Raw genomic sequence first — 22,691 nt, 5'->3', positions numbered from 1 at the left:
CTCCATGCACCGGGAGCCCGACGTGGGACTCGATCCCGGATCTCCAGGATCGTGGGCCAAAGGCAGGCGCCAAACTGCTGCGCCACCCAGGGATCCCCTCTTCATTGTCTTTTATTTTTTTTAATTTTTTTTTATTTATTTATGATAGGAACACAGTGAGAGAGAGAGGCAGAGACATAGGCAGAGGGAGAAGCAGGCTCCATGCACCGGGAGCCCGACGTGGGATTCGATCCCGGGTCTCCAGGATCGCGCCCTGGGCCAAAGGCAGGCGCTAAACCGCTGCGCCACCCAGGGATCCCCTTCATGGTCTTTTAATTGTCTGTCTCTTTTTTCCTCAGTTTCCCTCTTTGCCATCAACTTGTCTTCTATGTCACTCACTTGTTCTTCCACCTCATTAACCCTCGTCATTAGGACTTCTAGTTTGGATTGCATCTCATTCAGTTGATTTTTAATTTCTGCCTGATTAGATCTAAATTCTGCAGTCATGAAGTCTCTTGAGTCCTTTATGCTTTTTTTCTAGAGCCACCAGTAGCTGTATAATAGTGCTTCTGAATTGGCTTTCTGACATTGAATTGTAATCCAGATTCTGTAACTCTGTGGGAGAGAGGACTGTTTCTGATTCTTTCTTTTGAGGTGAGGTTTTCCTTCTAGTCATTTTGCTCAGTGCAGAGTGGCCAAAAGCAAGTTTTATTGGGAAAAAGAGAAAAAGAGAGGAGAGAAAGTAGGAAAGAAAAGAGAAAAAGAAAAAAGGAAGAAAAAAGAGGAAAAAAGAGAAGAAAAAGAGAAAGAAAAAGAAAGGAAAATAGGCTGGGGGAAGGAAACAAATCAAAAAGCAAAACAAACAAACAAACAAAAGGAAACAAAACAAAACACGGGGCAGTATCCTCTGATTCTGTATACTTTAAGTCCCTTGACTTCCCCTGGAACTGGTCCGTCTAGCTGGTCTTCTGGGGGAGGGGCCTGCTGTGCTGATTTTCAGGTGTTAGCACTTGGGGGAGCTGCTCTGCCCCCTGCCTGGTGCAGGGCTCAGTGGGGGTTGTTTACCCTGTGAGGCCCCAGGAGGAACAACCCCAGTGGCGGGGCCAGCTCTGCAGCCCTGGAGTCAGCTCCCGCAGTAGCTCCGGGGCTCTCCGTCTGCAGGGCCTGGAGGCTCCGGGTGGGGCCGCTGATCTGCTCAGCTCGGGGCAGGAGCGTCCTCGCTGTCCTGGGCCCTCCCGGCCTCTTCCTGTCCCGGGGGGAGGCCGGATCCAGGGCTGTGTCCCGGTGCCCTGTGCCCCGCGGCCTGCGCTGGTGGATTCGCGCTCCCGCCCCGCAGCCCCCTCCGCGGAGCCGCCGCCCGAGCCCCTCCGAGTCCTCCCGGGTCCAGCCGTGCGCACTGCAGCCATTAGGGAGCTCGACGCGCTCTCCCTGGGGCGCAGGTGTCTATTAGTGTCCCCGGGAGCCCGAGGGCATCCCCGCCCTCCTGGTTCCTGCTCTAACTCCCTGCGGGCACCTTTCCACCCGGGAAGGTTGGTGCAGCTCCTGCTCCTCCGGGACGGGGCTCTCCTGTCCTGGGGACACTCGCCCAGGCCTCAGCCCGGCTCCTCACGGGGCCCCTCCCCCTTGGAGGCCTTTTGTTTCTTTATTTCTTTTTCCCCGTCTTCCTACCTTGATAGAAGTGCGAACTCTTCTCACTGCAGCATTCCAGCTGTTCTCTCTTTAAATCTCAGGCCGAATTCGTAGATTTTCAGGATGATTTGAAGGTTATCTAGGTAATTTGGTGGGGACAGGTGATTTGGAGACCCTACTCTTCCACCATCTTGCCCCTACTACTTTTTTTTTTTAATATCCACAAGTATTGAATATCTTTTCCCATCTTTTCACTGCCAGACTCTATGTCTTTCAGTCTAAAATGAGTCTCTTATAGGCAGGATATGGATGAGTCTTGGTTTTTCTTTTCTTTTCTTTTCTTTTTTTTTTAATTTGTTGAGTCAGACTTTTGGACAGAGCTGACCACTGATACAACAGACTAGGAGGCCTGAGTAGAAATATTGAGGGTATGCTTTTGGATAGAACAAGTCTCTAGTGTTGCTGACTGTGTTGTGTGGCCATAAATGTTGCAGGCATACTGGTGGGCAAGGCCAACCACTACAGGAGTTCTTTGGAGGGTTCTAGTCCTAGTGAGGCTACCCACAGGGTTTGGCAGGATGGGAATCTTTTGGGGGATACTGGTGCCAGCTAAGATGGCTCATTGGGTTTGGTGGTAAATAAGCCACTTCTCGGGTATGCCAGATCCAGTCAAACTGCCTGCGGGTGCAGAGGTGTGGGAGTCACATTGGCAGTGGCCCATGCTGGTCAAGGCTTTCTTCCAGGTATGGTGGGGCAGGTGCCCCTTTGTGGCTCACTGGTCTCAGTGTAAGTTGCCCTTGAGGTGTGGCAGGGCGGCAGTCCCTTTTGGGAGCATCTGTCAGGACACACACATTGCCAGGTGGGTCTGCTGGGGAACACCAAGATGGGGTAAACAGTGCTAGAAAGGTGGATGAAGACTGTCAGAAACTGGGACCCAATGCACCAGGGCAGCTAGGCAAAAGGTGGGTAGGAAAGATGGTGCCCACCAGCTCTTCCATTTCTGCCTCTAGGACACACCCTAAAATTAGTCATTAAATCTTCACATATGGGCCAAATACTTTTTACACTGCTTCCTCATGCTGAGTCTCAGCATAAGTGAGTTTTTATGGGCCCTATAAGAATAGAATCTTATATTTCTATAACCCTTCAGCTCTCCCAGAGTTAAACCCCACTGATTTTCAATGCTTCTGGAGATAAAGCCAGATAAATTTCAAAGCCAGATGTGATAGGGGCTCATCATCCCAGTGAAGATCCTCAGGATAGAAGGATGGCCAATGTGGAACTTGATCCCCTCACTTTTCACAGAGGACTCAGTGCCTGTGAGATTTCTGCCAGTTGTGGGTCACCACATTGGGAGGTCAGCTCAGAATCCTCCTACTCCACCATCTTAGTACTGACTCAGAATTATTCTCCTCAGTTTTCATTTCATACCACGGAAAGAGGAAATGTTTATTTATAATTTCTAAAGATACACACTTATACCATAATCTCTAGGAGACTGAGATTGGATAAACAAACTTTACCTTTCTATAATCTAGAAAGTGGAATTTAAAACCACATTTATGTTTTTGAAATTAAGACCAATACTTTAATCTTTTTAACAATGGCTAAAGCAGCCTAGCCATATAAGTTATTCAATCTATTATATTTCATTATATTTCCATAAACTAAACTAACAATCCATTTTTCTCGATTAGCCGCATAATAGGATTATAACATTTAAGGCATTAAGGAATGATGCCAAAAAATGTAAAATTCACTGATGTTGTCTTTTGAAATTGAGGTGCTTATATTTACTATTCTTGTGTTTATTCACATTTTAGTTTTTAATTAAATAATTATATATGTTATATATATGTATAAATAATATCATTTGTTATATATATATACTCACTCTTTTGGCATTTAACTTCAATGAAATCTATGCCTGGCAGTAAAGAGTCACAGTAAAAATCACTCCAATTGTTTACTTCTCCTTGTAAGATCCCAATCACACATGTGTTATAACTTTTGATGTTATAACATTGATATCTTTAAAAAGTTATTTTTGCTCCTCATCTCAGATTGGACTATTACTCTATCCAATCCAGAGCACTTAGGGGTAAACAAGCTGAATTTTTATCTGTTGATTTAAGAGGAACCACAAAGTAATAATCATAATTAAGGGAAGAGCCACATAAAATGTTGAATAAAACAACACTATTTAAATCCTAAGACTTCTTTTATCCATAAGTTACACTCATTAATTACCAGGAAACAAAATTACAAATATAGGAATTGAACAGGCTATCTTGTAAAACCTTGACAATTGATCTCAAATTTCTTCAATTCCAAAAGAGAGAGCCTTTACATATGTCTATATAACAAACTGGGTGAGGAGATTGAGCTTCTTGGTCAGTAACAGAAAGAACAGTAAATGAAACTTGATTTCAAAACAGAAAATATGTCTCCAGAAAAAATTACTCCTATTTATAGTGCATATGTGACATGTATTGAATTTCTCAAAAACCTGTTTGAAAATGCAAACATTTTGATGTATATGGTCAAAGTGGTTAAGCCAGATTATATTTTTGATACCTTGCTATTTCACTGGGTGAAAGGAAAAAATACAGTTTTGGAGCATGGGTTTTCTAGGAAGATGACTTTTATTGAGTTTTGGTAAGGTAAAATATGAAGAGATCACATATAGCCAGAACATCGTTGATTAGGCTGTATTTTAAGGATCATTAGGCATTGTTATTGATTCCTCAGATCAACCCTATGAAGTGTCTACAATTATTATCATGTCACAGGTGATGGCACAGAAGGATCAAGTTCTTAAGTCAAAATGACTGATATCTGGTGAATATACCAGGTAGCCCGGTCTTCTAACAATGAAGTATTAAAAAAAAATCTGAATTGAATCTAGTCTGGAGTCAAATCCATACATGCTCAATGTCAATCAACTAAAACATAGCCAAACCACAGACTGGCAAATGAGAAATAAATGCTTATTTTTAAATGTTAATGCGATCTTGGGTTGTTTGTGACACAACTTTAGCAATTAGTTACAGCTACCATTTAAATAGTATATGAAATTAATTTTGAATATTCACATAACTTCCCTATATGATCATAAGGAATAAGCACAGAGAATATAAAGAATATAAATATATCTTCAAAGAGATAAACATATATAAAATATGAATTATTTTGCAAATAATTATTGAGTTTATCTATCTCTGCTATAATTGAATTAGGGTAAAAATATCTCTGAATCATTATCAAAGTACTAACATTTGTCCTGAATTCTGTCAATAACTAGCTGTGTGCTGTATCCAAATATCCTTAAACTTTTAATTCTTGTTTTCTTCACTACTTTACATTTATTTTTAACTTCAAAGTATTTTTAACAGACTAGTAAAGAATGGCAGAGGTAGCGATGTGGAGAATTTAATAAAACAAGAACTCTTCCAATATACCTGAATCCAGGTGAGGAAAATGCCATGAAAGAAAAAGTATCAAAGGACAGTGGTTCTCATTCAATGAAAATCTATCTCTATGGTATAATGAACCTAACCTTTCATAGTACTGCCCTACAACAGATTCTGAAGGTACACTTTGGTTCCATTCTCTGAGGAAGTGGGGCAGATGTGAAAAGCAAGAGCCTTATATAGCCACCCTGTGGTGGTTGCATGATCACCCTGAGTGTTTGTTAACAATTGAGTACTCCCAGCTCCAAATCAATCCCTTACTGCCTTATTCTCAGAAAATGGAGCTAGGTGCTGTACACTTTCTTTCTCTTGTCAGCTCATCTGAAGTTGGGTTTTGTCAGTAAGAGGTAATGGAGACACACTGAAGCAGAGAGGGCTCTTTTTCTGCTTTCATGCTTTATCAGGGTGTTTGGCCATGATGGCTTGGTTGCCAGCTGCATGGATGCAGGAAGTGCAGTGTATTCAGCCTCCGGCAAATTTTTGTGTCCTGTACCAGTCATAGTTCCTGCTGTTTGTTCTATGCCTCTTAACAAACTGGCAGGGGTTCTTCCTGCTTGCCAGTCACAGCCTGAAATCCATCCTCACCAGCTTCAACCCTGTGGACTGTGGAGCTGCTCTGTTCCAGGCCAATTCTGTGAGCACGTCTGCCATGAAGCTGTGGAGGCACGTTGTCTTCAATGACATTTAAATCCCAGTGGCTTCAGAGAGTAGATCTAGCTTCTTGGCAATCTGTCTTTTGGGAACTCTCTTTTAACCCTAAGGTGTTCTTACATTTTTATCTTAGTAGCCTTTCCTTTTAGTAGGCTTTCCCTTACAAATAAATAATTGTTTACTCAAACTTCTCTTGGTGTCTGTGTCCTGATTCAACTCTGACTGATAACCTTGACACCCTGGGCTGTTCAACTCTTATTTGCATCTCCTTTAAGGGCTAGGAAAAATCAATTAATTTGAAATTTTAGTAGAATGGTTCTTTTTATTGAGGAATTTATAAAAAGAGTACTTGATATTTTAAATTTTAATTTAAGTGTAATTCATCTTAATCAATAGCAAAGGCTTAAGAAATATGTAGTATGTACCTGAGTATATATACTTTTATGTTAGTATAACATCAACACCAAGGGTGAAACCTCAGGTACACTTTTGACGTTGGGTGATTATGATGCACCACTACAGATTCATCCTGGGTAACAAATGGATCATTCTAGTGAGGGATGATGATAATTGGAGAGGTCATCACATGTGTGGATAGGGGCAATAGAGTTAATCTCTGTACCTTCCTCTTAATTTTGTTGTGAATCTAAAATTGCTCTGAAAAATAACATCTTTAAAAAATTCTGAGAAAACAATTGTATGGCTTTTGAAGAAATGAGAGATAATGTTCTTTAGATTGTGAGATAGCATTATACCAAATTTAGGTAACTAATGCCTGGTGTTTACAAATATATGGTTTTAAGTCTAAGCAGTCTTCATGAGAAGTTTTGTTTGTGTCAAAGTTGAAATATGGACAATTCCCATCACTTTCTGAAGATAATGACAATCTGAAATACAGAGAATTATGTCTCATTAATCTTAGTAGTATACACCATAATATTTATGAATAAACAATTTATTTGTTTATTGCCTAATAGTTATAGATCAAAATCTAAATGTTTCCTTTATCATTTTCTATGAAAACACTGCAACATTTGTGTTTATATAATTTTTCACATTAATGTTTTTCCTTGTAAGATAGTTCTTTGAAGTCATAAAATGTAAACATTCTCAGGAAACTTACACTTTGGAGAAGAAAGTGAAGCTTTTTGACCACACAGATGAATTATTACTGATTATCGGGGAGATTCTAATCCATGAAGAATGAGTAAAGAAGCTCAACCAATACTATGAGAAAACAGATTTTATGATAAATCAAATAGAAGTTTTTACATTCATTTGAATTTTGTAGTAACAAATAAATTCTTTCTTACATTATAGTATCTGTCTAATTATAATATAATATATCACACTGGACACATTGTACGAGTGTCTTCATAGGACTAAGTAAGAGGAGAAACTGACAAAAGCAACAATTTTGGGCTCTGGTAGGTGACAAAAGGTTAAAAGTCCTTTGTGAAATATTCTTTGGAAAAAATCCTAGGTATTCAAGTAAAAAGAAGAACCTTGTAATTTTCCTGTGTATTAGGGCAGCTCCAATACCTCCTTACCTGTCATCCCAGATCAGTTACCAAGAAGAACAGTAGTCTTCACAATTGGAAAAGCTGGCTGCAAAAAGCAATGCTGCTGGTGCCACAGAGACAAACTTAATTAGTTGATTTTTCAGCCCAAAGTGCTAATATTACTCAGTCATGATAAGGAAAACCCATATTTTTACTAGTCAGAGTTTGTGGTCTTTGTTCCAAGTGCTCTGATTCCCATAAATATAATGGGAAGATACTGTATGGGAAAGTACAACAGAAGAGTTGACATGAGCCCTCTACACACTCTTGGCAGATGGAAAAAATTATGCACACAGGGGAGGAGACCAAGGTGAACTTAGCAGAAAGTAAAAGATGAAGGAAATTTGAGAACTGCTAGTAATATTATGATCACTTCCCTACCACACTCCCACATACATACAAACACACACACAAGCACAGACATCACATGGCAGATGGTGGAAGCCCTACTGACTTGCAGTATTTGAATATAGACTTTTAAAAATATTAAATGGTTGACATCTAAGCTACAAGGATCACAAGGATCACAAGGATCATACCCAGTAAAATAGGCAAAAAATAAAAATAAAATAATAAGATTTTGGAAAACTAAACAAAAATATCAAAAAGTCAACTTCATAGGATAAGATTCTGCAGTAAAGTTTACACAACTTACAAAAAAATAATAAATCTATGAAATATGAAAGAAAATACATGTTTATTAAACAATATTATCAAGAACATCTCCAAAAGAAATGAAAAGAAACTGGAAAATGTCTTCCATATTAGAAGGCATAAAACAGATCAATAGGAACTTTTATGCAGATAAGATTTACATTATTAGAAAAAAGTACTTTGAAGTTATATTTATGTATATATGTAAATCTAAAAACTTAGTTCAAATAATTGGATGAAAATACGATGGCAACAACTTAGCAAGTAGGATTTATCAATAGAGAAAAAAAATGAATAGACCACAGAGATATTCTTGCTTTATAAATACATATCTAAAATGAAAACTTCAATAAATTAACTCTGCAGAAAACTTGAGAGGCAGAGAAAATAATTGATGAAATTGAAAAAAGGAGTAAGAGTATTCATCCCACAGGATGAGAAAGAATCACTAATAGGGTTTAGAAACCTTCAAAACAATATCAGTAAAACTAACATAGTTCTAAGTTCAACCTGAGAAGGACAAGAGAGGCAAAATAAACCAGAGAATCAATCTTACATCACAATGTATGAATAATTTCTAAATATATTTTAAAAATATTTATAGACCCCAGCAATTTAGCAAACTAAGAGAATGTGCACATAGAAATCCACATCTCAGGACATCATACTGAAATGACTGAAGATCACGTAAGAACACAAAGAAATACTATTGAGGGAACAGGGTGAATTAAGAGGTGACTTAAGTCTGTATGAAAATCAGAGAATGGGTGATAAATTTTCCACCTCCATCAGCCTTAGACCACGTATCCACCACACAATCCACCTCTACCATGGACACTATTTCAGACCGGAGAGGAGGTGACATCAGCAAGACATAGCACCACTAAATAGGGAAAGGACAGTATTTTTACAATTTATGATGGGAAACTATCCACACGCAAAAAGTGAAGCTGGATGCTTATATTTACATCATATATTAATATTAACTCCAAATGGACTGAAGACCTAAACATACAATGTAAAATTATGAAACTCCTTGAAAAGACCATGGGAAAAATAAACAACATTGTATTTGGCAATGAATTCTTGGATATGACATCAAAAGCACAGACCACAAAGGAAGAGTCCACTCCAGACAAATAAGCTAACATCAAACTAAAATATTTCTGTGCATCAAAAGGATCAATCAACAGAATGAAAAGACAAAATGGGAAAAACACTTGCAAATCATATATCAGACAAAGGATTCATATCCAAAATATATAAGGAATCCCATGAATCAGTAACAACAATAAAAACCAAATAACCCAGTTAAAAAATGGGCAGTTAATTAAAAATTTAAGTTAAAATTTTTTTTCCAAAGGAAATTTATAAATCATCAAAAACCATATGAAAATATGCTAATTATCACCAATGATCAGAGAATTACAAGTCAAAACCTCAATGAAATATCACTTCATATACCTTAGGATGGATATTATAAAAAAAAAAGTGTCGTTGAGAAGGTAGAAAAAGAGGACTCTTGTACACTGCTGTTGGGAATGTAAACTGGACTGCCAATATGAAAAACATTATGGAGCTTCTTCAGAAAACTAAAACTAAAATAATAATAATATTATTTTTTTAAAGATTTTTATTTATTCATTCATGAGAGACACACAGAGAGAGAAGCAGAGACAGAAGCAGAGGGAGAAGCAGGCTCCCTGCAGGAAGCCCAACATGGGACTCAATTCTGGGACTCCAGGATCACGCCCTGGGCCGAAGGCAGTTGCTCAACCGCTGAGCCACCCAGGGATCCACATATAGAATAATATTATGAATCAGCACTCCGACATATAGGAAAATACATAAAATAATTGAGAACAAGATTTCAAAGAGATATCTGTACACCCATGCTCACTGCAGCATTATTCACAACAGCCAAGTGGTAGAAGCAGCCCAAATGTCTACTGATAGATGAATGGATCAAGAAAACATAGTATACACAAAGCAATGCAATATTACTCAGCCTTGAAAAGGAAAGAAATTCTATCACATGCTTCAGCATGGATGAGAGTCTCAAGCAATATGGTTATAGAAATAAGCCACACACACACACACACACACACACACACACACACACACACTAGGAATACACATTCACATCAGTAGTGAAACTGATAGATCCAGAAGTAAATGGTGATTCTTAAGGGTTGAGGGGATGTGGGGGAGGGGAATTACTGTATTACTATAGCTAGCAGTCTAAACTGTGTGCTTAAAGTTGTTGAAGATGCATGATATAGTTAGATGTAAGATGTGAGATAAGTATGATTCCCACTGTATGACAGTCTGGAGAAAAAGCTATAGAGACAGTGAAAAGATCAGTGGTTGACAAAGTTTAGTGGGGAAGAAAGGATGTATAGGTGGAGCACAGAGGATTTTCAAGGCACTGAAACTATTCTGCATAATTCCTTAAAGGTTGATACATGTCATTACATATTTCTCCAAACTCATTCAATGCACAACATCAAGAGTAAACCTGATAGTACATTATAGACTCTGGTTGATAAAAATGCGTCAATATAGGTTTATCAGATGAACCACGCCACTGAGGAATATTGACAGTGAAAGAGTCTATGCCCTACAGGTGCATAGATATCTGCAGTAGGGGAATACAGGAAATCTCTTTGTCTTGTCTTACTTTTGCTATAAACCTAAAGGTGCTCTAGAAAACCTTTTTTTAAGCATAGGTAATGTGAATATGGTAAATTTTATATTATGTGGCTTGGTTGCCAGAACTTAAAATATAAAATAAAGGCAAACAAAAAGAAGTGATCTTGACAGCAGGGAGAGAAAAACTGGCCATTATATTTAGGAAAATAAAATATGATTAATATATATGCTCTCACCAGAAACAATGAAGAATAAAAAGATAGGGAGGGTCAGAGCTGAAAATACAAAAAAAAAAAAAAAAAAAAAAAGAAAGAAAGAAAGAACAAAAGAAAGAAAGAAAACACAAACCTGTTCACCACACACACACACACACACACACACACACACAAGTCCTCTCAAAGAAGTATAAACTCTGTAAAACAGTCTGACAAGAAAGAAGATCTACAAGGACTCCATGACAGACACAAAACCTAAGAGAATTTCTTCTTTATGGACCTGCTCTCCAAAAATATTCTTCAAGCTAATATTATAGGTCACTAAATTATAATACAAATCTACAAGAATGAATAAAGAATAGCATTAATGGTTAAATATGTCAGTGAATTTAAAAATCTGTATGCATACTTTCCTCTTGCAATTGCTTGTACAGATATGATTGTTTAAAGTCACCAATACAATACCATATGATTGGACCTATACCAAATATGAATACAATCTTGTGCTGTTATATGGCACATGGAGGGGAAAGAAAACATTTTTTAAAGCATTTGTTAATTTTGGGGGTGCAATTTCACCAGTAATGGTTCATTTCATGTCACCAGTGTGAAATCATGAACATAGATGTAGAAGATATACATAATTGGTATTCAGAAACCAGTGCCATCTGGCTTCAGTACAACTTTGTAAGAAGTACAGATTTCAGTGGCACCTGTGTAGATCAGCTAGTTAAGTATCTGCCTTTAGTTCAGGTTATGATCCCAGTGTTCTGAAATTGAGAGCCCTGTGTTGGGCTCCTTGCTTGGCAGGGAGCCTACTTCTGCCTCTCCATCTGCCTGCTGTGCTCTATCTCTCTGTGCCAAATAAATAAATAAAATCTTTAAAAATAGAAATACAGGTTTTCCACTCTTCTGAAAATAGTGTTCCTATGAAACTTTTCCTAAGCTGAAATGGTGTAAATTGAAGAAGCAATTATGATTAATTTCCATGGAAAATTTGTTGAGCATTCCATGGTCCTAAAAAGAATCTCTCCTAGACTTTTCTGATGCCTTAAAATACATATTGCTAATGGATGTACTCGCTAATGGATGCACAAAATAAATTGAGATCTTGAAGCACAGATCTTCCAAAATACAGTTGAAACCTACCCTTGATATCAAGATGCTAAGTGTAGTTTCTGAGGAACTTGAAGGTCATTCCCACTGCTTGGCACATGTACTGTCTCTATAACAGCAAAACTAACACTGAACACTATTTTCACCTTTTTTTTCACATAAAAGCAAAAATCCCCTTCAGATTTCTGTCATTCAGCAAAAATTGGCACTAGCATAGGCCTTTCATCAAAGCAAAATGATATGATGCAAATTTTTATAAAATTTCTATAGGCATATCTGTAATAGGGGAGGAAAAGAGATATGTTAGTGATAATTTATTTACAGAATTTAGTCAGAATTCATTTGAACTTTATGGTGACCAGTTCATTGTATATATGTGAAGAGTGCCATCAGCAAGATGGGAGGCTAGGAGGTCCCAATGGTCATCAACCTAGCAAAAAATAGTAAAAAGAAAAACTAAAAACTTCAAACTAGAAACGGTTCAAGGAATGCTCTGGATAACAAAGAATCATCAGTATCCAAAATCTAAAAAGAACTTATCATACTCAACACCCAAAACCAAAAAAATCCAGTCAAGAAAGGGGAAAAGACACGAATAGACATTTCTCCAAAGAAGACATACAAATGGCCAAAAGATCCATGAACAAAAGCTCCACATCAATTGTCATTAGGGAAATGCAAATCAAAACCACAATGAGAGAACACCTCACACTGATCAGAATAGCTAACATTAACAACAGAAAACAAGAAATGATGGCAAAGATGCAGAGAAAGGGAAACCTTCTTACACTGTTAATGAAAATGCAAACTGGTACAGTCATCCCAGAAAACAGTATGGAGGTTCCTCAAAAAGTTAAAAATAGAGCTACCCTATGACCCAGCAATGCAATAAACTGGTATTTATCCAAATGTTACAAACATAGTGATTCTAAGAGGCACATGTACTCCATATTCATAGCAGCAATCTTTATAGCACAATAGCCAAACAATGGAAAGAGCCCAGATGGCTAGAATATCACACAGCCATCAAAAAGAATGAAATCTTACTATTTGCAATGACATGAATGGAACTAGAGGGTATTATGCTAAGTGAAATAAGTCAGTCAGAGAAAGACAAATACCATATGATTTCACTCAAATGTGGAATTTAAGAAACAAAACAGATGAATATAGATGAAGGGAAGGAAAAATGTAAGAAGACAAAAACAGGGATAGAGGGAAACCATAATGACTCTCAACTATGGAAACAGATTGAGGATTGCTTGAGGGGAGGTGGGGGGGTATAGGGTAACTGGGTGATGGGCACAAAGGAGGGCACATGAAATAATGAGAACTGGGTGCTATATGCAACTAATGAATCACTGGATTCATCCTCTGACACTAATAATACTATATGTTAATTAAATTGAATTTAAATGAAAAATTTTTAAAAAGAAAAAACAAAACAAAACAAAGAAGTATCAAAACCTGGAGCTCAAAAATCCAGGATTGCCAAATGGCAAGTAAGGAAATCATTTTACCAGCATGACTCAACCCTCCATTGAGAGCTGCTTTGCACTTTGAGGAATCTCCTCAGAGGGAGTCACCACATGGAGAGAAGTGGAACAGGAGAACTCAGCAAGCTTTACCCTGTGGACCTCTGTAGTTTTTGCAACAGAGTTGGCCCACTGATGGTGACTCCACGTGATGGAGCAGAACAGAGTGCCCCCTCTACCCTGCAACTACTCCCAGAGTGGAAGCTGTTGCTATGGGGAGACTGGTCTTCAGGGGCCCCAATTGCTGCTTTTAGGGATTTGGCACCATTGCAAAACCACCCCACCCCCCACCCCCATATACAAGATTAGGACTGCCTCTGATTTTTGTCTACTCCTAGTCCCAGGTTGGGGCTTTGTCTCAACATTACTCGGCGGTCTCTACTGACTTGAGCCCTGCCCCCACATCCTAAGACATGCCTTGGTTGCCATTAGGGGTGCATGCTGCTGCTGCCCTGAGTCCCATCTACTGGGTTCTTTGTCCTGACTCTGGGTCTTCACTGTAAAAGGTGCTTCTATTGCTTGAACCCCACTCCCAGGCGTGGACTCTGAACTGCCATTGCTAACACTAGTTTGTTGCTGCCTGGAATCTTTCCTCCACCTATGACAGTTCAAGCGTCTGACCCATCAATGCTAGGGCCACTCCTTGAACCCCTTCTCATAGGTTCCGTAGCAGTGCTCTGAGTCCTCATTGCTGGTAATATAGTATTGCATCACAAGACATACTTTCAGCTCCCACGTCATAGCATGAACTGTCACTTGGTGTTGGCTCCTAGAGCTCTGTGCCCAGCTCCTGGGTCTTGACACATGGCTTGAACAAACTACCACTGGATCATGCTGCTGCTTTCTTGTGATTGCTACTTGGGGCAGAGTTGAAACTTTGAAACACCATCTTTATTCTATACCTTGCTCCCTGGGCCTAAGCCCCCACTGAACCTTTTTATCACAGAGCCCATGTCATTACTACATTCTTCTAGCCAGCCAGAGTCACAGTGGTGAGCCCCTGAGACCCAAATACAATTTCCACGGAATGCCTGCACATGCCTCCATGCTAGACACTAGTGCCACAGCCTTAGCAAATGAACCTGTACACCAACATGCAATCATTGTGGTAGTTCCATCTGTGCCTGAACCTGGATAATCAGTTCCAATACTGCTTTAAGGGCTCTGAGGTCAACATGCCACACCAGACACCAAAAAGGATTCTCTCAGCAAGAACTTCTTCCCAGGTCAATACAGGAGAGAGTGGGATGATACGTTTAATGTGATCAAAGAGAAAATGACCTGTCAACCAAGAATATCTGATTCAGAATTGAAGAAGAGATAAAGACTTTCTCAACATGCCACAGGATGATGTGTCAAAGTGTCAACTCTATCCGAGATGGCAGCCAGAGGAGAGCAGCAGTATGACTCCAGTGCTGGTCTGTTAAATCATGTGTCAGAAGACATTTTAACTATTAGACCTGGCCTACAGAAATGCTAAAGTGAATTCTTTAAGTTTAAAAAAAGAGACATAAATATATCAAATGAGCACATTGTATACTTTAAATTTATACGAAGTCATATGTCAATTTCTTCTCAATTAAAAAAAAGGGATATATTGAATATATTTGTAAGGCCAATAGATCCTACTAAGGAAATAGCTTAAGAATATAGCCAAGACATAATAGTGGAATTAAAATGGAATACTAAAATATATTTAATATAAAATATGTGAGGTAGGGTGGAAGAGAAACCAAGACATAAAAATAAATAGGAAAATGGTAGACCTAAATCCAATTACCCCAACAATGACATTCATATGGATTAAATAATTATTGTAATCAAAGATAGAAATTGCCATCCTGAATGAAAGATTATGATTCATCTATATGTTCTCTATAACACACACACGTTAGACTCAAATGCACAAATAGGTGTAAGTAAAAGGATTGCAAAAGATCGACTCTACAAACATTAACTCCATAAGTGAGCAGAAATGATTATTCTAATAAAAAAGTAGCTGTTAAAACAAGAAGTATTAGAAATTAAAAGAAACACTTCAACCTATTAAGGTTGTCAATATAAGAGGAATATAAAGTAATTATAAACATGTATTATTCACCTAACAACAGAACCCTCAAACACATGAAATATAAACTGACAGATGTGGAAGGTTAAATAAACAATGCAATGAGCATAGTTGGAGACTTCAGAGCTTTTCCATCAGTGAGTGAGAGAATAGTTAGCTAGTCACAGAATCAGGAGACCTATGGAAGACTGTCAAAGCACTAGGAACCATCTCAACATAACTGACATATATTGAAAGTGGTTAAGGTTATATATAAGGATCAAATATTTAAAGGATGGAAATAATAAAAATATATTCTCTGAAGACAAAGGAACAACAGAAAGAAATTTAAGGAATTTCCAAACATGTAAAAGATGACCCAACATTGAAAAATTTACAGTTCAAACATGAAATCTGTGAAAATGCCTTGTATTAGATGATACTAAATTGAGAATAAAATTGAGAATAAAATGCCTTGTATTAGATGATACTAAATTGAGAATTAAAATTCTTAACATGGAACCAAAGTGGTGTTTAGAGACAATTCATGTTTCGTCACTGTTACTCAAAAGGAAGAATATTATGTATGCATGACCTGAGTAGCTTTCTTCTTAAGAAACTTTACAGAGGGATCCCTGGGTGGCGCAGCAGTTTAGCCCCTGCCTTTGGCCCAGGGCGCGATCCTGGAGACCCGGGTTCGAGTCCCACGTCGGGCTCCTGGTGCATGGAGCCTGCTTCTCCCTCTGCCTGTGCCTCTGCCTCTCTCTCTCTCTCTGTGTGTGACTATCATAAATTAAAAAAAAAGAAACTTTACAGAGAAGAGCCAATTAAAGATATAGAAGGTAGAAATGATAAACATATATTTAGGTGAAAGCTGATTGTGAAGAATCAATAGTTAACTCATGCAAGCCCCATATGAATCAATGCCCAAATATATCCAAAATCATCAGCAATAGAATGGATGAATACACTGTAGTAGAATCAGACAGTAGAAGAGTAAGGAGTATGGACAAATTACAGCTTCATGCAACTATATTAATGAATTGCACAAGCGTAGCTTCACTTGAAAGAGTAAAAAATGAAGTATGCATATTGTATGATTCTATTTATATAAATGATTGGTAAACAGAGGTGAGGACACGAAGAGGCATTTTGCAGTGCTGGTAAAATTAATTTTCTTATTCTGTGTGATGATGAGACTTGAAAATTCAGCCATCTGTTGACATGCATTAAGTATGCATCCATCTGTATGTACATTATGCCACAGTAAAACTATCATAAGAGAATATTATGAAAATATGCAAACATATTTAAAACTATACATAAAATTGGAAAAATCCTACCAAATACAACTTGTGAAAACCAAAACCAAAGGAAAAAAGAATATCAGAAGTGTCTTACAACTTCTAGCACAATTTTATCTGCAAAGCAGAATACTTTTTACAATCATTTACAGAATGTTTAGATGCTTATGAATGAAGAAAATGTAATGCTGATCAAATACCAAAAAGAAATCCTTGTAGGGAAGAAAAAAGTTGCTAAAAAAATATGTGTTATATGCATTTTGATGGAAATACTTTTTAAAAAGGAAATTACATGTTAGTGGCAATAAAAAATAGACTTGGACAATATGTAAAATAAAGGACTATGACATAAGTAGATTTATTGAAGCAATACCATGTTGGATGGATTTCCATTTGAAATTCCATAATCTTAATCCATCACATGAACAGAGCAAAGAAGATCAAATCATGTGATTTCTCTGGTGCAGAGGCAACTGAAAAAACTAATATCCATTCTTAATTTAAAAATAAAATTTAGAAAGATAGAAATAAACAAGGAACATCTAGGCAAAGTTCTAAAATAGATACAATAACTGAAAAAAGAACTGTTATGAACGTACTGTTTACAAAAATAATGGTTTTTAAAGTGTGAAATTGACATAAAAATACATAACAAGATTAATGAAACAGATTGGAGAGTACAAATTTATATATGCATATACATGGGATGGAGATTTCAACAAAGATGCAATGTCAGTCAGTGGAAGAAGTATAATCTTTTTCAACAAATGTTGTGGATGGGCACTGGGTGTTATATGTAAGTGATGAATCACTAAATTCTATACCTGAAACTAATATTGTACTGTATGTTAACTAACTGTAACTAAAATGAAAACTTGAAAGAGGAAAAAAAAAAACAAATGGTTGTTGAAACAATTCAGTATCAAATCATATTAATGTTTATATACATTATACTATAAAAATGTTAAAAATTGCTCATACATGAATGTAAACTATGCAATTTCAAGGAGATGTATTAGGAAAAAACACACCACTTAAAGAGGGACAAAGATTTCTTAGAATACTAAAAACATGATCCATAAAAGAACAAACTGATCAAGTGTAGTCCATCAGGATAATTTTCTCTTTGAAGAGAAAAGAAAGATAAATCATAGACTTCAGAGAAAATACTTACAAATCATACATCTAATAAAAAAGCCTTGCTGCAAGGATACATAAAGAATTCTCAAAATACAATAATAAAAATTAAATATATGATCAAAATATTTTAGTAGTTGACTTCATCAAAAAGACATAAATGGATGGCTAATGAGTACGGGAACAGATACTCAACACTGTCAGTCTTAGGAACATTCATATTAAGACCACTACAAATCAGACTTCCTGTTCTGGAAAGATAGAGAAGATAAGTTTTTCACTATTCCTTCCATCAAATAGAGCTAAACCCCCTGGATAGCATATATATATATGACAACATGAGAAGATTTAGACAAGTGATGAGAAAGCTGACAGAACTGGGCACTCCAGATGCAAAGAATGACATGGTGGTGAGCACCCTGGAACTTCTCTTTACCTCATATGTTCCAGACTGGTGCCAGAGAGGCTGGCAACCCAAAGGCACCTGTAGGTACAGAAAAAGTTCCCAAAATGTTTTTTGTCTCCAGTCAAAATAACAGAAAAAAGTCATGCTAGAAGGACAGAAAAATTTTAGATGCTATGTGCAGTATTTCAAATGAAAACAATTGACTATTCAGCAAAAATATCACTTAGGAATGTAGGGGAAATCAAGACATTCTCTGATAAAAGAAAACTAAGAAAATGTGTCACTCCAGTCCTACTCTGAAAGAGCTGCTAAGGGAATTATCTAAACAGGAATTGAATGATAATGGAAGGAATCTAGGATCATCAGGAAAAGGAACAAAAGACAGAATAAAACTATCCTTAGGTCTAATGGACTTTCTTTCCTTCACCTCTTGTATTTTCTAAATTGTTTGCTATTTGAAGCAAAATTATAACATCCATGTGACTCTCAATATAAGTAGAGAAATATTTAGGAAAATTATAAATAGAGCACAGTAAAGGAATGTAAAGGAAGGTACGGCTCTATATTTAAATCAAAATGCTGTGGGTTGTGAAAGACTGTGGGTTGTGATAGACTGTATAGACTGTGATATATGTATATATAATTATCTAAGGATATCTAGTATCTATATTATTTATATAAAGCAGATTAGATCATATATGGACATATATGCAGGTTTATATATATGTAAAGTTATTTATGAAGAAAATATCTACTTTGCTATAAATTATACTCCACAAATTAGGTCATGATGTAGAAAAGTGTAACCTTTTATTTTATCTCACAGCATCACAAAAAATAAATTCCCAATAGGTCATGAACCCTATTTAAGAGTTAAAAAATAAAGAAATAAAGAAAGATAGATAAATCCTGGAGAGTAACATAGGAAATTATATTCATGTCTGTTGACTGACTTCTGAAATCAGTCCAAAGTAACTACAAAATCCAAAATGATAAATTGGATCAGAGTAACATTAATAAATTTTTGTCATTAAAAGACCCCAATTTCAGAGTAAAAATGCAAGTCACAGAGTCAAAAACCTATTTGCATCTTATAAACTCAGAAAAGAGCTCCTATCTAAAATATTACAGGAACTTTTTTTTAAGGTTTCATTTATTTGACACAGAGAGAGCACAAGTATGGGGAGTAGGAGAGGGAGAAGCAGACTCACTGTGGAGCAGGGAGCCCAATGAGGGGCTGTATCCCAGGATCCTAAGATCATGACCTGAGCCAAAGAAAGGCAAACACTTAACCAACTGAGCCACAGAGGCGCCCCTAGAAGAAGGACGTCTAAGAAGGGAAAAGAAGACACCATCTCATAGAAATGGGCAAGAGACATATTCAAGCACTTCTCATTTCACAAAAGAGAATATCCTAATGATTCACAGCCCGGAAAAATGGTGTTATAGAATCACCAGAACTTATTATATTAAGTTTTTTTGAGGCTACTGAGTTTTAGAACAAGGGACTATTTTGTATAATGTGTATTTACACAATAAACTAGAGAAATATAGGGATAATTTCATATACTGAAATATATACATATATGTGACCATGTAATTTCATACTAATGCTTAGAGGAAAATAATCCTCATATAATTATTAATTAAATTAAATTATTAAATTAAATTAAATATAATATTAACTTTTAAGTTTTTAATAAAATCTGGAAACATTTGAAATCTTACCATGTCCTCTTCATCATCTATGCAGAGCAGGTTAGAGTTGTTAGAAGCACAGGACAACAGACTCTCAGTCCATGGTTTTCTTTCAGTGCTAATGTAATAGCAATTGTTGGAATATGTAAACCACTCTTTTGGACAATGACCACAGTGATAAACTAAATAAAGATTATAAAACATCCTCCAAAAGAAGTTTGAATATTAAGAAATTCAAATTAAGTTACATACTTACATATGTATACACATATGTGTGCATAACATACCCATACATGCTCACAGGATGCTATAAATAGAACAAAATTGGCTCATACACTCAGCAAAGAATGGCCAGTCTAGCATTCCCTAATGTATATGTTCATATAAAGCAAACAAACAAAAATATCCATTTCTACGTGACCTGAGAGTTTACTGAATAAAATTACTATTTAAAAATAGTAAAACGATTCATTTCTTACCATGTTATAGCAGGAGTGAAATTAAGGTAACAATGGATATGGAGATTTAAATGAGTATTTATTCAGATTGTTCCATTAAAAGTAATACCCTCCTATAATCATTATTTCTGAGTTTATTACATGATTTTCTAATTTATTTTTCCATAAATAATCCATTGTCATCTTTTCCTAGGCTAAGATAGAGATAAAATAGAAATTATACTAACAACAGAATTTTGAAAATGATGTTGTACCTCTCTGGTTCCTTGTTTCCAGATATGTCTTATTTTGCTTCAGTCCTTTAGTAGCTAGAAAAATTAAAGCAATCCTCTTAAAACTTAATATTAAACTAAATAAATCATATGATTCGAGTTTCTTAGCTTGAAATTTAGTGTATTGTTTAGGATGAGAAAACTCTGTAATAAAATTGATCTTACCAGTTAAAAGCTAATAAAATGATGAACACATGGGAAAAAGTATTTCAAGCCTGAAGAACAAACCTCACCACTTCCTACAGTATTTGATTTAACTAATCTCAAGAATTAATTTGTGTATCTCAATAAGGCCTCTTCTATAACTTGTTGAGGTGTGAAGTCTGAACATATTCATAATAATCTTTACATTATTGTTATTTCTAATGTGACAAATCCAAAATAACCATTCCACACTTAGCATATGGGCATTAAAATGAGATAATACAATTCAATAATGTTATGCAATATTTCAAGGTATAATGGGTACTGATGATGATCATTAAAGTGAAAAATTCCTTTGTAGTCATTCAAACACTTACAGAGAATACCAGCTATTGTGACCACAGTGGACATCAAGACAAGGCAGATGATTCCCAGGATCCCAGCAATGAGCTTCTCTGGACATAATGGTAAATATTAGGAAGAGAAATGAAAACACAGAGAAAGGATGGATGGAAATAATCATTTAGGAAATTTACATGCAAGAGAACCAATGATGCACAAGGAGTCACATATAAAAACATGGCCCCCAAACTGTATCAACCATTGTAATCTTCTCTCAGAATATACTGTTGCAGTTGCAGTATATATATTACCCCATGAGATGTGATAAAGACCACAAATTACAATTCCTGAACACAGTTAGTCCTCAGTTTCAATTATAGTACCATATTCCCACTCCACATTCTGATCCTCACAAATGAAAAATATAGATCATTCCCTACTTGTTCACCTATGCCCCTGCACCCCAAGAGTACATCCTAGAACAGTTATACTGTGTGTGTAGTGAATGTTTTACCTTTGCAGTGGTAGTTCTTGCCATCCCCTTGAAGATCCTGAGAAGCATTTTGAAAATTTAATTCTGCATAGGTTATTTCCTGCTCAGTTACTGAAGTGGAACACTTAGTGCCCTTAGCTTTCATTTGCTGTCTTTTTGAGTTTTTCATGATATTAAGTTCTGCATAGGTAACCCCTTGGTTATTCATCTCTTCAGGTGAGTAGTGGCAGGCACAGTGCTGAGTGGAACTGAACTGAAGGACTTGATGAAGAGTATATGTAGTGACAAGACTGCTAGGACAGTCACACTGGGTGGAGCGTAGGGTGAGTGAGTTCATTTGCAGTTGAACATTGTAAAATCTGGTACTAATTTCCTTACAGCTTTGAAGAACTGTTTTATGATAGAATAAGTATCTCTACAATGACATTCTATGTTTGACACAACAGTATTGACTGAAAAATGTAAAACAATAAAGTTGTCAAGAAGAAAGCAATTCAGGAATAATATTGTCCTTATAATATAAGGTCAGATTGCACAGAAACACTTCAATGGTAGTAGAACAACTGGATTAAAATTAAAATGCTGTATCAGAAAAAAATGCTATACCAACTTTTTGGACAATTTTTAAATCCATACTGGTTAAAAATTGAGTGCTCTAAGATTGAGGAATACTAGTTTTAGCACAAGTAGGAATTTCCTGTAGCAAATGACTTTCATTTGGGACTTATATTTCTTTACTAAAGTCTAATTCAGTGCTATCAAGTGAATTTTTACTTTGAATAATAGTTGAGTTATGAGAAATCATTGAATTTTAAAAGAAAGATTTTATATTTTGAAAAATGTCACAACACGTAAACTTCTTAAACCTGAACCATATTGCAAACAAACAAACAATAAATATTTTTTAAAGTACTTATTTAACAC

The 22,691-nt window shown here is 36.4% G+C and overlaps 1 protein-coding gene across 1 annotated transcript; it reads right to left on the bottom strand.

Moving 5' to 3' along the window:
- Positions 1–5,607: 5,607 nt before the first annotated feature.
- On the bottom strand, positions 5,608–21,975 carry LOC112917500 (NKG2-A/NKG2-B type II integral membrane protein-like). The gene is made up of 5 exons (XM_025995553.2): positions 21,789–21,975; positions 21,310–21,405; positions 20,089–20,240; positions 8,732–8,831; positions 5,608–5,753 (listed from the first exon to the last, which is right to left on the bottom strand). Exons 1-5 carry the CDS (start codon positions 21,973–21,975, stop codon positions 5,608–5,610), a joined length of 681 nt encoding a protein of 226 aa, XP_025851338.2.
- Between the last annotated feature and the right edge of the window lie 716 nt (positions 21,976–22,691).

The sequence above is a fragment of the Vulpes vulpes genome, chromosome 8 (assembly GCF_048418805.1).
Source record: "Vulpes vulpes isolate BD-2025 chromosome 8, VulVul3, whole genome shotgun sequence".
NCBI lineage: Eukaryota > Metazoa > Chordata > Mammalia > Carnivora > Canidae > Vulpes > Vulpes vulpes.
The sequence above is the reverse complement of the archived record's forward strand: the minus strand, read 5'-3'. Positions and strand labels throughout refer to the sequence as shown.